This window comes from Lottia gigantea, assembly GCF_000327385.1.
Source record: "Lottia gigantea unplaced genomic scaffold LOTGIsca_10, whole genome shotgun sequence".
Taxonomy (NCBI): Eukaryota; Metazoa; Mollusca; class Gastropoda; family Lottiidae; genus Lottia; species Lottia gigantea.
Window position 1 is genome coordinate 3,690,341 of NW_008706747.1, and position 14,478 is coordinate 3,704,818.

The 14,478-nt window shown below is 34.5% G+C and overlaps 1 protein-coding gene across 1 annotated transcript; it reads left to right on the forward strand.

The window, feature by feature from the left end:
- Positions 1-710: 710 nt before the first annotated feature.
- Positions 711-9,267, forward strand: LOTGIDRAFT_230026 (hypothetical protein; the record flags this gene model as incomplete). The annotated part of the gene is made up of 4 exons (XM_009046232.1): positions 711-749; positions 1,929-2,046; positions 8,266-8,493; positions 8,788-9,267. 4 exons carry the CDS (start codon positions 711-713, stop codon positions 9,018-9,020), a joined length of 618 nt encoding a protein of 205 aa, XP_009044480.1. The 3' UTR covers positions 9,021-9,267.
- Between the last annotated feature and the right edge of the window lie 5,211 nt (positions 9,268-14,478).

Below are 14,478 nucleotides of genomic sequence, written 5' to 3' on the forward strand. Positions count from 1 at the left end.
GAATGACAGGAACAAATTAAATAGCTAGCTTGGTACAGTGGTTGAAAGTTTCCCTGGCTTGGGTCAGGATGGTATAGGCTAATACAATGCCTTCTTGTCAGCGATTGTTTTGGGGTTTTGTTTTCGGGTTTTGTATTTGTTTTTAAGGTTTTTTTTTGAAGTTTCGATTTTTTTCTGTGAGTAACTAATGCCTAGTCTTGGTACAGTGGCAGTTCCCCCTTTTTCGGTCAAAATACAATGCTTAATAGCTAGCAGATAGCGTTTAGGGGTTACTGGTCACTACGGGGAGATCTTTAACGTACACAGCCTGCATCACACGAAGCCATCCGAACAACCAGACATTCTTGTGCGGTCTGGGGCATGAAGTGTGGGCTTTAACGAGTCTCACGAGATAATACCTTTCCGATAACCGACCGTAGCATTTAATCAATTTTTCATGGAATAATCAGAGATTGCCGATCTCTAAAAGATCGATCTCGTCGCCTGGTGACATTTCTATTTCCGGTCGGAATGTCACACATAAACAACAAAATGCCAGACGTAATTTTATTTCAAGGTCTCGTCTACATAAAAATGATGTATTAATTCATACATGCGACATTTACGCGTTAAGGTTGCCTGCTTTACGTGACTGTTTTAAGAGACTACTTCGACTACTTAAGGTTGCCTGCTTTGGGAACTACTTCGTACGAGACATTTCTGCGCTAAAGATGCCTGTTTTTGTGTCCTACGTGATACAAGGTCAAGAGGTAAATTCATTGGTCAGCTATTTTTAGTAACAAAAATGGTTATGACGACGTAATCGGGGTGTCCAAAAACATGCAATATGGTGAGCTTATGTGAGCTTAAATCAACTAACCTTACCTTCATTTGATACTCAAAAAGAAATTTAAACCAATACGCATGTCATAACCACAAAGCGAAATCAATGTCGAATGTCACTGGCAAAGATATTAGAACAAGTTCATTTTATTTTCAAAGATTTAAACATCATGTAAAACTGGGAATTATGAACATTGTGTAACGACTTAGCGTCTGTTACAAATGTTATATTATTATTTATGAAATTCCAACATGATCATATACCTATGGTTATTAAGTATATTTCATAGTATATAATGAAATAAGAGAATTATTAACGTCTGATAGGTACTATAGTGTTAAGTCTTATAACTATTTAATATTTTACCAGCGAACGTAGTAAACTGCTGTTAGTCTAAGATTCAGCCACTTGCATGATCCAATCATAAATCACTCGACAGAATCTCGACAAGCACTTGGCGAAATTGAAAAGAATTGAACAACGCCAAGCAGTGGTCAATTAAAGATATTTTGACGGGTTGCTAGAAGAAATTAAGTGTACGTCCTAATTTTCTCTAGCTGACGAGACTAGTAAAAAATGGACTACGCCATAGAGTTGGCAAAAAGGATCACTTTAACAGTTTGCTAAAGGAAAATGAAATTGAATTTTACGTCTTAATTTTCTGTAGCCGAATATGCTAATAAAAAATACAATACCATGAAATGTGCCACGCGGGAAACTTTACCAAATCAACGGAATAAGCATTGCTCAATTCGATTTTCAAAAGTCTACAGCTTGTAGATCATAGGGTTATTATCTGACCCGAATGACTAGACACTTCTCCGTATTAGTCTCTCTCCTCCGACCTACGTCGCTCACAGACGGATACCGGGTCAAAAAGTATCGAAGGTATCATCTCCACCTATGACCTCACCGAACCCCCATACCCTCAATATATCGAGCAAGTTCAATTAAATCCCCTAATTATTCAAACGCTAAGAGGTAGCTTAATGAAACACCGATCCAGACAAATTAAGTGCGAATGATGAAATCAAACTTAATGTTGTTCTTATAATTAAATTACAAGGATTGAATTAATGATTTATACATTTGTATTCCTATGTAGAATTTCAATCGTCCACGCTCGCATGCAATTATGTCGAATAGGCATGATAATTGGACAATTGAAATGGAACTTCAATCTTTATCTACTTTAAATTCTAAACGTCTGTTGAGAATTAAAGGTAAATGAAATGGAATATTACACTTTTTATGCAAATAATTGAGTTAATGAAATGGAATGGGGGTTTAAATCCAACTATTCTGTATCTTATTCGATTGATGAAATGAAATAGAGTTTTAAATCCACCTATTCTGTATCTTATTCGATTGATGAAATGAAATAGAGTTTTAAATCCAATTATTCTGTATCTTATTCGAGTGATGAAATGAAATAGAGTTTTAAATCCACCTATTCTGTATCTTATTCGATTGATGAAATGAAATAGAGTTTTATATTCTACTGTTTTGTATCTTATTGGTCTAATGAAATGAAATAGAGTTTTATGTCCTACTGTTCTGTATCTTATTGGTCTAATGAAATGAAATATAGTTTTATATCCTACTGTTCTGTATTTTATTGGACTAATGAAATGAAATAGAGTTTTATATCCTACTGTTCTGTATCTTATTAGACTAATGAAATGAAATAGAGTTCAATATTCTACTGTTCTGTATCTTATTGGTCTAATGAAATGAAATAGAGTTTTATATCCTATTGTTCTGTAACTTATTGAGCTAATGAAATGAAATATAATTTAATTTCATTCTGTTGAGATTATGAGATGAAATGACATAGATTTTTCCATTTACTTTCAGTATTTTACTGGGCTAATGAAGTAAAATAGGGGTTTTATGTCCTTCTGTAACTTATTAGGAAAATGAACTAATATAGAGTTTTATATCCTACTGTTCTATACCGTATTGGACTAATGAAATGAAATGGAGTTTTATATCCTACTGTTCTGTATCTTATTGGACTAATGAAATGACTAATGAAATGAAATAGAGTTTTATATCCTACTGTTCTATACCGTATTGGACTAATGAAATGAAATAGAGTTTATGTCTTACGTTTTGAACCTGAATATTGAATATTAAACAGGACAATGTCCTTGTGTAATGGACCTATCTCTGACCCATGTAAGTTTCTTATCATGTACGTTTATTATCATTATTCATGCAAAATGAAAGTGAACTATCAGACGACATAAATAATAAGACTCTTAATGTATTGAGTGGGAAACAACTTTTTCTCCGGAACTAAATCTATCAAAGGGCTGGTTTTTCGCTTGGAGCATGGTTTATTTAAGGCTGAAACGGAAATATTATTTCTCACAACATAAATCGTTAAAGTACGATGTGATCAGAAGAATGCAATAGCCGATATTCTTGTATCAAGGAAGTTTGCAGTTTTTGACTGAAAGTATATAAACAATAAACCATCATGTTTCCAGTTTTTATGGTTCTGATTGGCTGCATTCGCTGGCATACAAACAAATCAAATCGCCGTATTCCGTGATAAAAGATGAGTATTGTAGTCAAGGTATTAGACGCCTGGGGGCAACATCTTAAATTAAGCTTTCTGATATGAGAAATATACCAAATAAACAATATCCGTTATGTGGAATCTCCGGAAGAGATGCCCGGTTACACAATGGCACCAGGCATTACGCGTGAGAAGATGGAATATTTTTCTTCAGAACACAATCGACTTAATCATAAACTTAAAATCATTATTGTTAGTGGCTGCAGGCATCAATTTTTAAATCACATTTCTTTGACAGAAAAAAGAAAAATTTTGGACTTAACTATAAGCCGTCGCCTACAATAGCTTATTTTTATGAGTCACTGCAGGCAAGAAACTTAAAATTAGGTCTTGTTTACACTGAGGACACTTCTGAATGACTTATAATGATTACTATATAGACTCGTTCGTCTAAAACATTATCTCTGAATTCAAAGCATTTGGTACTTATTGCTGCAGGCAAACGTTGTTTTCATTCAAATGTTCCGAAAAAAAAAAGTTCTTGGAACGACAAGGCCAATTGTTATTCCGAGTCGTAAAGATATACCATTTATCTCTAATGTCTGTAATTGTCGCTTCATGATGAAACCAAGAGACGGACTGCTGTATAATTTAATGCCAGTTTAATACGATTTAAAAACCAGAAGCCTTGGACGTTTCCACTTAAACTAATAATTAAACAAGTTGAAAGGATAAGGTTCTGTCTAGATTCCAGTAGTATTGTACCAAATAACTGTGATTGTATCAAACTTAAGCCTTGGTAATTACACGCTAGTGTCTTTCTATTAATCTACCGTATCATTTACTTCATTAGATCTCAAAAGCGGTTACTGGCAAGTTGCGAGTCGACTATTGTAAAAACAAGACAATCATATTAGCTGTCACTTGAATGGTTCTGTATGGTTGACGTTACTAAGGGTAATCTTATTAACTCTCTTAAAGGGATTGTAAAGAAGTTTTAACTTTTAATGTGTATCCGCATGCTGAACGCATCCTGCGATTTACACCATTCCAATTTTAAGTGTGACGTTTGTGGTTCTGGCAATTTCACTAAAACTAAACGATAATGACATCATTATTGCAAAGGTTCTAAGACAATATTAGACGTAAAACTCCATTTATTTCATTTCATTTCTAAGATAAAATAAGTATCTCAAGCATCTTAAAATGATAAGTGAAGTGGAATTGCAAATCGCAGACGTCTGATTGAAAATTGGCACATGCAAATTGATGCAATACGTGTTCCTGATAAAGATTATAGTTATAACTTGTTAAAAATCCCTTTAAATCCGAGTAATTTCAATGTCCTGATATGTGGCTATTTATTATTGATGTAGAAATTTAATAAACAAGCTAATGTTATTAATTTAGACTAGAAAGCAGTCAATATAATTATGAGTAATAAGATTATATAGATGATATTAGCCGACATCGGGACGACTCTCGCCCACCATGGTATCAGGTGTTAATGAATAATAACAATTACAGTACGGTTTTTGCATCTCATTGGGCTAATGAAAACAGATGATGGGGAGAACTTTTTTCAAGAATATTAGCCCTATTTTTTCTATTATTGTCGACGTGTCTATAGCACAGTCTATAGCACCCTGTTGAATTCATCCGTACAATAAGACGCTTTTCTGATCTCCCCTTCCTCAAACACTGACAGAGAGAAACAGGTCATTATTAACTTTGAATCAGTTCAATAAACTAGAAGGAGATTAGAGATTAGAGTACGATTTAATCAAGTTATTGGATATTAAAAGGATAATAATTCTTTTAACTAGGTGATAGAACTCCATAAACCGTTTTAATCTATAATTCCACAAAGCAACAATTTTTTCTGTGTTCTCCTTCGTACTCAATAAACCTGTTGTCTTATCTCTTATAGTTGGGTTTCCTAATTTTTTAGTGTCAAATTAAGCAAATTAACTATTCGATTAATTCTGGATAAACATGAAAAGACTTTTTGACCTATCTTTATCGGTCACTCATTGGAATTCTGCTGGAAATTTTCTTCTTATTTAGCTAATCATGAATTAATTATGAGACAAATTTTTCCAAAGTCATAAGAACACCCCTACTTTCTATACATATAAGTATTAGCATTTTCATTTTCATAAATGAAAAGAAGGGAACCTATCTTTAAAGGAATAATAAAACTCTTAGATTAAATACAGATTAAAATTTTGCACAAACTTGATTAATAAAACACTCATCAGTGAACAAACTGTTTTAATACAATAATACCACAAAGCAAAAAGTCGTTTGTGTGCTTATGTACTTAAATCATTTCATTAAAATTCTTGTTGATCTCAAAGCAAAATGCTTTTTAACGTACTCTATCCAATATAGTTGTTAATATGTTCTCTCAACTTGGTCAGTGACATTCCATTTTGATCTGTTTAGCGGTTAAGACTTAAAATCTTATTAATGTGTCAGAAAAGTTGACGACCGTTCAATTTTTCTTGTCGTTATTAACATACAACTAAGTCAATATTGCCAATTCTATGACGTCATTGGTGGATGATATCTGCATGGAAGATTTTTACGCAACAGTTAGATATCTGTAGGTTTTACGGTGTACCGACAGCTGCTCACCAAACAAATAGGACAATTGACCAAATCACACATTTAATGTTTAAAGATGAGCTAAATTAGAAGAGAATTACCAGCAGAATTCCAATGAGTGACCGATCAAGAAAGGTCAAAAAGTCTTTATTTTTTGTTTATCCAGACTGTACATACATGGACATTTATGATTGGTTATATGCAATAAGAACATAATGATATGATTAAGAAGACATGATAATTCATTAAATAACACCAATTAATCAAATAGCTTACATAATTGACCCATTTTATGGATCGGTTTTAAGCGAAAAAAAAACAAAATAGTTAAGCACTGCTTCGGAACCATGCGAAGCTCGTGGATCTAGTATTATTACTCTTCAATTAATATGAAAATAATAACAAGGCTAGTGATATAGGGTTGATTACTTACGTTTGTAGTAAATGATTCTGACTTCTCGTTGAGAGATCTAAATAGGGTCGATCGACAATTGATGGACACCAACACGTTTCTTTATCAAAAAGAAAACCATCATTATTTTGCAGATAATGGCATCTTGACATGCAATCTTGTTTTTCGCCTGTATACGAGTTTTTTGTGTGCCTGTAAGAATGTATGAGCTCTATAAAAACGTTTAGTCGAGAGAAAAAAAGTAGAAATGAAATGAAACGAAATCGAGTTTTACGTCCTTATTTTTCAAGTATAACAATAACTATTCACAAAGGATCCTTTCTACTGGCTGGTCCTTGATCAAAATCTTTTACTTTTCTTTATATTCATTCAGGCTATATTCTCTTGGGCGAAAATCATTTCAGGGAAAACATAAGAGAAAGTTATGAAGGATTTATAAGGGAAAGGGCGATAATGCAGTTGATCAAGTATCAAGTATATCTTCTTTAACTTGATATGTTGAATTTCGATAAAAGTAATAATATATTTCGATAGTATTTCGACAAAGCCTTCAAATCACATTTAAAGCCATTTCTAACACTTTAAGTGTCATTTGAAGGCAAAGTTGAAATGTTATACCTTTTATTCGACGTATTAAGTCGAGAATGAGATTCAAAATGGCCGAAAACTTCGTTCCTGTGTGTTATTTCTGTTACCCGCCTATTTAATTTCAATAACAAATTGAAATGGCGAGTTATTATACAAAGAAAGGATATGCCTTCATTTATCTCTATTCTTGAACTTTTTATCTAATCTTAATACATAAGTAATCTAAAAGATAGCGTGACGCGGTCTATTTTCTGGAATGGGAATAACAGAAAAAGAGAAAGAAAGACACCAGCATTTTTTCAAGGATAACAACCTTGTGGACGTCATGTGATGATTCCAACGCTCTAACCGACTGACCTACAGTCCGCTGAAGTAAAATGGAGAGAACATGTAATTAAAAGGATAACAACCTTTTGTTCGAAGTAAGTAATCAAATGACGTCATGTAGTGATTCCACGCTCTAACCGACTGAACTACGCATCATCCTAAACCTGAGATAAGCAGTGTAAAATACGGCCATTTTTAGGTCGGGGAGGGGGTGAATGAAAGCCGTTAACATCAATTTCCTTTCAATTTTCGATTAAGAATTATTAACACTGATTATATTATCAAATAAGGAACAGAAAGGTAGTCGTAAAAATCAAATAAAATACCCAATAAAGCTGCAGTAGTTGAAAGTAGTGCTTACAATTAAATCAGAAACTGCAAATCCTTCTATTTCCTCCAAAAGGCCCGAAAGTAAGCCGTAAAACATATGTTATTACCCAGTTAAGTATAGAATATGGCGACGTAAAACTCTATTTTAAGATAAAATGGACGAAAAAAAGCATCGCATTTCCAATCTTTTAATCGTGTTTTCTTATACAACACATGATCACGAATTTCACCATTTACGACCACTTTTATCTCTTTACTCGCCTGATTACCAAACTACTCCGATCAGTGTAATCGATAATCTATACACTTTGATCACTAGCAGTCGGTAATGTAGCCCAAGGGCAGATAACCACACTAATCTGTAATGACTGTAGATATTATCTCCCTTGATTCTATATAACTCTGTTCACTCATCACTCTGTCCCTTTTATAATTGAGAGTAGTAAATGATCACCATAGTTGCACTGGGATTGTGAGTGATAAACCATCTTTTGCGTTGAATTGGTATTGTTCTTTGACCAGAAATTTTAGGAAATGATTATCCAGTTGGGTAAGTAAAGATTTCCGTGGCCTTTAACTCTACTTCTCGATTTACGGGGGTGGGGATGCGATAGTGTGGAGAGATTTTTCAAAATTCTATTTTTTTAGGTTTATGTGTTTGTGTGGTCGTGCTTCTCGACCGATCTGAAGCAGCATACCGATGTAACGGGGAGTCAGATCGAACCAATAACTGTCAAGATTACATCTTAAGGTGCGAAGACGACTTTAGAATGTTTAGAGCGTTCACAACCACTCGAACCTGTCCAGGAGATCTATTTTTTAGCGATTTGTATGGCAGATGTATCGACCCAGCAACTTTAAATTACGCATGTCCAAGTAAGTAATATTTTTTTATTTGAAAGTGCTCAATGTGTGCATACTCTTGGGCTTCCCCTTTTTCAGCTCTGAAGAACTGCAGACCGTTGAAGTTTAAGCGCCCTTTAATCCATCAGGTTGCAGACTTGAAGCCAAATTATCTCCCTTGTTTATATATTTCGAGCAATATTACGATTGGAATGTCAGTCAGCTTATTGAAAGGCAAGTTTGAGATCTAAGCCATGACTCTACATTTGGTCTATCTGCAACAAATGTTCGACATGCTCTACTTTCAATGCATTTTTTTTCTTGTAGACACCGAAGGAGGAGGGAGCTCACTCGATTCATCGATTTCCAGTGTGGATAGTGACGTCAGTGTGGATAGTGATGTCAGTGTGGATAGTGATGCCAGTGTGGATAGTGACGTCAGTATGGATAGTAACGCGAGTGTAGATAGTAACGCCAGCGTAGATAGTGACGCCAGCGTGGATAGTGACGTCAGTAGTGATAGTGACGTCAGTAGCGATAGTGACGTCAGTGATGATTAAAGCGACTGGTTAAGAAAATGAAAGTTTTTAAAGGGAATTAGTGTTAAGGTGTAACAAAATTTATTTTAAGGGGTTGTTCGTACATCCGACATTTTTTCACAAAAAAACACTATTGTTTTTCTAATTTGAAATTTCAATATTTCGCCATAATGCAAAGTTACAAACCGAACTTATATTTTCAAATGTTTCTTCATTAAAGCAGTGTATGTTTTATATTAAATAAAAGAATTTCTCCTTATTTTTATTCATTCATACTTGTAATTTGCCCTTGACATTTATTTGAGATCGTCCTTGACCCCTTCCCAACGTTCAAATGTTGCAAGAAAGTCTATGTTTTCTTTTTACGAGATCGAAGTATATCTCTTCACTCAGAGCATTTATTTTCACTTCAAAATAAGATATATCACATGCCTGAGGGAGGGGGCAAAACCTAATAGCTCCCCACACTCTAAATACTGTAGTGATTCCCTGAAGTCTTGAGCATCCATGTTACTATTTTAGAGGAGCGACTTTGAGCTGGAAAAGACTAATTGCTTCTCGAAGAATGGCAGACATGATAAGTTTAAAGATTGAAACAAAGGAGGAACATGTTGGAAGGTTTCATGGAAGGGGATGCTGCATTTGATAGAAACACGGAAGACTAAATAGTTAACCTTATAAGGAATATACAGTTCCGTCAGCAAGACTAATCCTATATTCGGTGTTCGAACGAGCATGTGTAATATAGAGTTGAGCCATCAAGTACTGAACTCAATCACCAAATGACTGTTGATGACCGATAGGACAAACGGTGGGTGAAATTTGCCCTTAACATAGAAACATATAAGCCACATCCAATTCAATCTGTAAGAAACAGGGTGCAAAAAAACACTTCCTCACTAATTTCAATGAAAATTCCTCTACCCATCAGTATGAATCCACTCCTTAAACAGATTTTGAATTGTTCAATAAAAGAAGAAAATCGTCTCGTAGCCAGTGCCTGTCTATATTACGCATGGTTTTGATTATTACCAAGAAGAGGGGATTGGACTAGAAGATACATCAGGGGCTGTTTTCTCAAAAGCTTAGTGTTCCACTCATCTGATCTGCCAATCACTACAATCGATTTCAAATTTAGGATCACCAGATTGCTGTAAATCTTAGATCTTGACTCCATCTTAGTTAACTTTTCGAGAATATCGGAAAAACAGGACATCGTTTTGGTTAAATTTTCGTTAACAAGGCCCTACTTATACCAGACAAAATTGCTATTGTCGGATAACAGGTGGGCATAACGGAATATTAAACCCACCGTCTTGGCCTATAGGATATTAACATATAGGATGATTTTAGATTAAATGACGGAAACTGATTCAACCAAGGTCTTCCACGACAAGGAGAAGCATCCGTATCTTCCGTACAGATTTGGTAACCTTCGACAATTTCCGTGAATTGGACTCTTCAGCTTTACATTGAAATGACGCCATAACGGTTTTCTAATGCGGACGTATAACACATCCTGGTGTTATGATTGGTTGTAAAGTGGGTCAGCAATATGGCGACGATAAATTCAAGTCATTAAAGGATTGGGGAAGACTTTGAGCTTGTAAATTTGACCTGAATCACCTCCAGAAGTCCTAATGCAAGCCTCATCGTGACTATATAAGACTCAAACCTCCTAATCACTCTTCAAACTTAATGAGAACTTTAAAATCAGTAACGTGACATTGCAACGTCGTTTTTTCGTTTCGGAATTCGTTCTGTGAATTTTTGAAAATTTGTAAGTGATTTGAAACATCGACCTTGTGCTTTTCGTTTGGAAAAATTTCGCAAAAAAGTTTAAACTTGGGAAAATTAGCGGCCAACATCAATTCCGCTTTTCAATTGATTTTCGAAAAAATTGCAAGAGAAGAATCGAAAAATTAGTAATGTTTGATTGATTTCCGAAAAAAATTTCAGTATATAACATTAAAATTGGGACACAAATTAAAGATTTTACAATAATATTCTTCTAAAAAAAGGCGGAATAATTTCAAAGATCCTAAATTCTGCAGTGCATTTTCATTCCAACGACAAACCAAGAAGCACCAAACCGGACCGTCTTCCTAAAAGAAATTGCGATCAATCCGAAAACACAAGACAAAATTTGAGAAAAATATTTAGAAGTGGAACAAATCCAAGATGGAGACAAGAATTCATTTATTGTGTTGTATAATCGTACAGGTTAGTGAACTTTGATTCAATTTTATTCTTGTTATAAATTTCTGAATTCTGGGTGTTCATCGCCCGTTGTTGATCACAAAAGTTGTTACCTTGATTAGATTATATGCGGAGGTTCGAAACTTACTGAAGGTAAGACAATTTCCAATGCCATGATCAATGCTTCCGAGAGTTGACTTAATGTCGACGTCTAAACCCTACCACAATACATGCATTTCATTCTGTTCGTGTACGATCGATAAATTTTGACAATTTGCAGAAAGATTATAAACACTGCTCTGATAAAAATGGAATGAAGTAAAAGTAAATGAATTCTAAGCCAAACAGATCTAAATATCGTGATATAAACAGAAGCAATTTCCACTCAATGGCGGAGCCAAAGTGAGGAGGGGGGGGGGGGGATCTCATAACTAGGTTAGAAATTCGGGCAATCTCAGATAATTCGCCCACCTCCCACACCCTCCTCGACGTAAACCTGGCTCTGCCACAATCTCCATTCCGGGTCAACTCAAAAAAGTTTCAATTTTTACATATGGAGTTTTCTCGACAACAGGTCTATCTACAATCTAGGTCTATCTTTGTATGAGACAATAGAACAACCGCTGACCTCGTTTTAAAATCTGCAGAGGTTGCAATTATTTCACACATATTGGACAATACAGAAAAAATAAATGTGGCACACATACAAATCGCTATTTGCTATACTATTGTAGGATAGTGAAAATAGTAGTACAAATTTACTATTTAGTGGAGTACATATGTACTTATTCTATAGTAGGCGATTAGGTGCTGGGGGGATCGAATCCTTACACACATCAAATGTACTATTTTCAAGTATACCTGGTGCACTATAGTAAGATATTGAATGATAAAGTGCTTGGGGTTCGAATCCCGAGAAATAACTCCACATATGCGACACACATATACATAGTACAGTAAAATATCAAGCGATTAGGTGCCGTGGGTTCGAATCCATAAATTAGATTTGATGCAACACATTTGAATATAAACTTAAATGGATTGAAATTTTATGACCTGCCAGACGTGTAGAATATGACTGGAGTCAAGAAGGCGATCATAAATCTTGACGAATCTTCGCAAATAGTTGTCTTTCTCGACAAGTTTAATATTCCACAGAGAATGGGGCAGTAAATTGAAAAATAAATTGATTAAAGTTGTAGATTGAACGACATGACGTTTTGAAAATGAAATATAGAACAGTAGTTTGTCCCCGAGTGACTTCAAACTAATAGAATTTCTTGACGAATATTAAAAGTGTCTTGTTGCTTAAAGATCTATATCTCTTTTGACGGAAAGTCGGTCTATACGATATCCTTTTTGTCAGCTGGATTTGATTTTATTCGGGCATCGAAATGTTTTTATATAATGATCCCGAATGTCCTAAACGTGACGGACTCGTTGAACTGTATGTGAGAAATTATGCCTATTTCTATTTCGGGAGGTACGTTTTATTTTATTGTACACGAATCGAATGCCATATCAAAGAATAGTACAGGTAGCTGAAATTTAACTCTATCCACTGCAAAAGCGCGCATTTAGATAACGATATCTTTTAAAGTCGATTGATCAGGAGAAATTTCTCTTTAAGTTCACATGAATTTAGATCACGAACTGGAATTCGATTCCAAAGAGAAAACGCTTCTGATAAATATCTCTCGAGTCAAATAACCAAACAAAACATTAGTTTTTTTCTTTTTTCAATTTAGTTGTAATCGCCTTGAGGAAATCACAGAATGACTCTAATTCATAACTATTATTGACTACCTGTCAAAAAAAAAGAATCAAATGTCTAGCCAAATACAATCAAATTTTAAGAAGAATACCTTCATATTATATAGAGCAATTTGACGATTCATTATTCTAAGCCCAAATCACAAGGAGAAAAACCATCATAATACTTAAAAATTTCACGAATCATTAGTTAAAGACCAAATCAGAAGGAGAAAACTGACCTGCACCTATCTAAATCACAATCCTTTATTCAAAGACCAAATCACAAAGACAAAACCTCGTTATATATCAATTTCGCGATCATTTAGTCAAAGTCCAAATCACAAGGAGAAAACTGAGCTGTACCCATCTAAATCACACTCTAAAGGCAAAGACCAAATCACAAGGAGAAAACTGAGCTGTACCCATCTAAATCACAATCTGTAGGCAAAGTCCAAATCACAAGGAGAAAACTGAGCTGTACCCATCTAAATCACAATCTAAAGGCAAAGACCAAATCACAAGGAGAAAACTGAGCTGTACCCATCTAAATCACAATCTAAAGGCAAAGACCAAATCACAAGGAGAAAACTGAGCTGTACCCATCTAAATCACAATCTTAAGGCAAAGACCAAATCACAAGGAGAAAACTGAGCTGTACCCATCTAAATCACAATCTGTAGGCAAAGTCCAAATCACAAGGAGAAAACTGAGCTGTACCCATCTAAATCACAATCTAAAGGCAAAGACCAAATCACAAGGAGAAAACTGACAAGTAAAAGTCTAAAGAAAAGACTTCTACAAAATTTATTGACTCAAAATTAGTTTAAGACAATGAAAATCAGTACGGCTAAAATTAAGCTCTATGGGCTGTAAAGCTTAATTTAACGAATATTAAGCTCTAAATTAAAAGATTTGATTTGCCTGGGTCACCATATTTCAATATTGAATTTTGTCAAATTTATTGACTAAAATAAGCTCTGAAATTAAGTTCTATGAGATGTAGAGCCTAATTAAACAAATATTAAGCTCTAAACTAAAATTTGACTTTCCTGGGTCACCAGATTTCAAAATAGAATTCTGTGTCAAATTTATTGACTAAAATAAGCTCTGAAATTAAGCGGTAAATCTTCATTTAAACACATTATAGCTCTAAACTTAGATATGTTCGACTTAATTGAGTTACGAGATTACGAAATGGCAGTATATTTCAAACAGTTTGACTTAAAATCAATTATCTTAATCAACCTTGGATCGTCTGCTTCATTTCAATTCAGAAAGTGACTTAATTTTTAAATCTAAAATAGGCAGGAGACTTAAATTGGAATCTTAATCAAATTCTTTTAAATCCTGAAAATGAGACACTTTGGAATCGGATGATTCGGTTAAAAAAGAAGCCCTTTATCAATATATATCATGGTTCCAGGCGTGTGGGAGAGACTTGCCTCATTTGATCTGGCTTTGTTTTTTCTACTAAAAGGGTAGACGAGTCGTCATTTTAACATTCAAACGCGGATAAATCGCACAT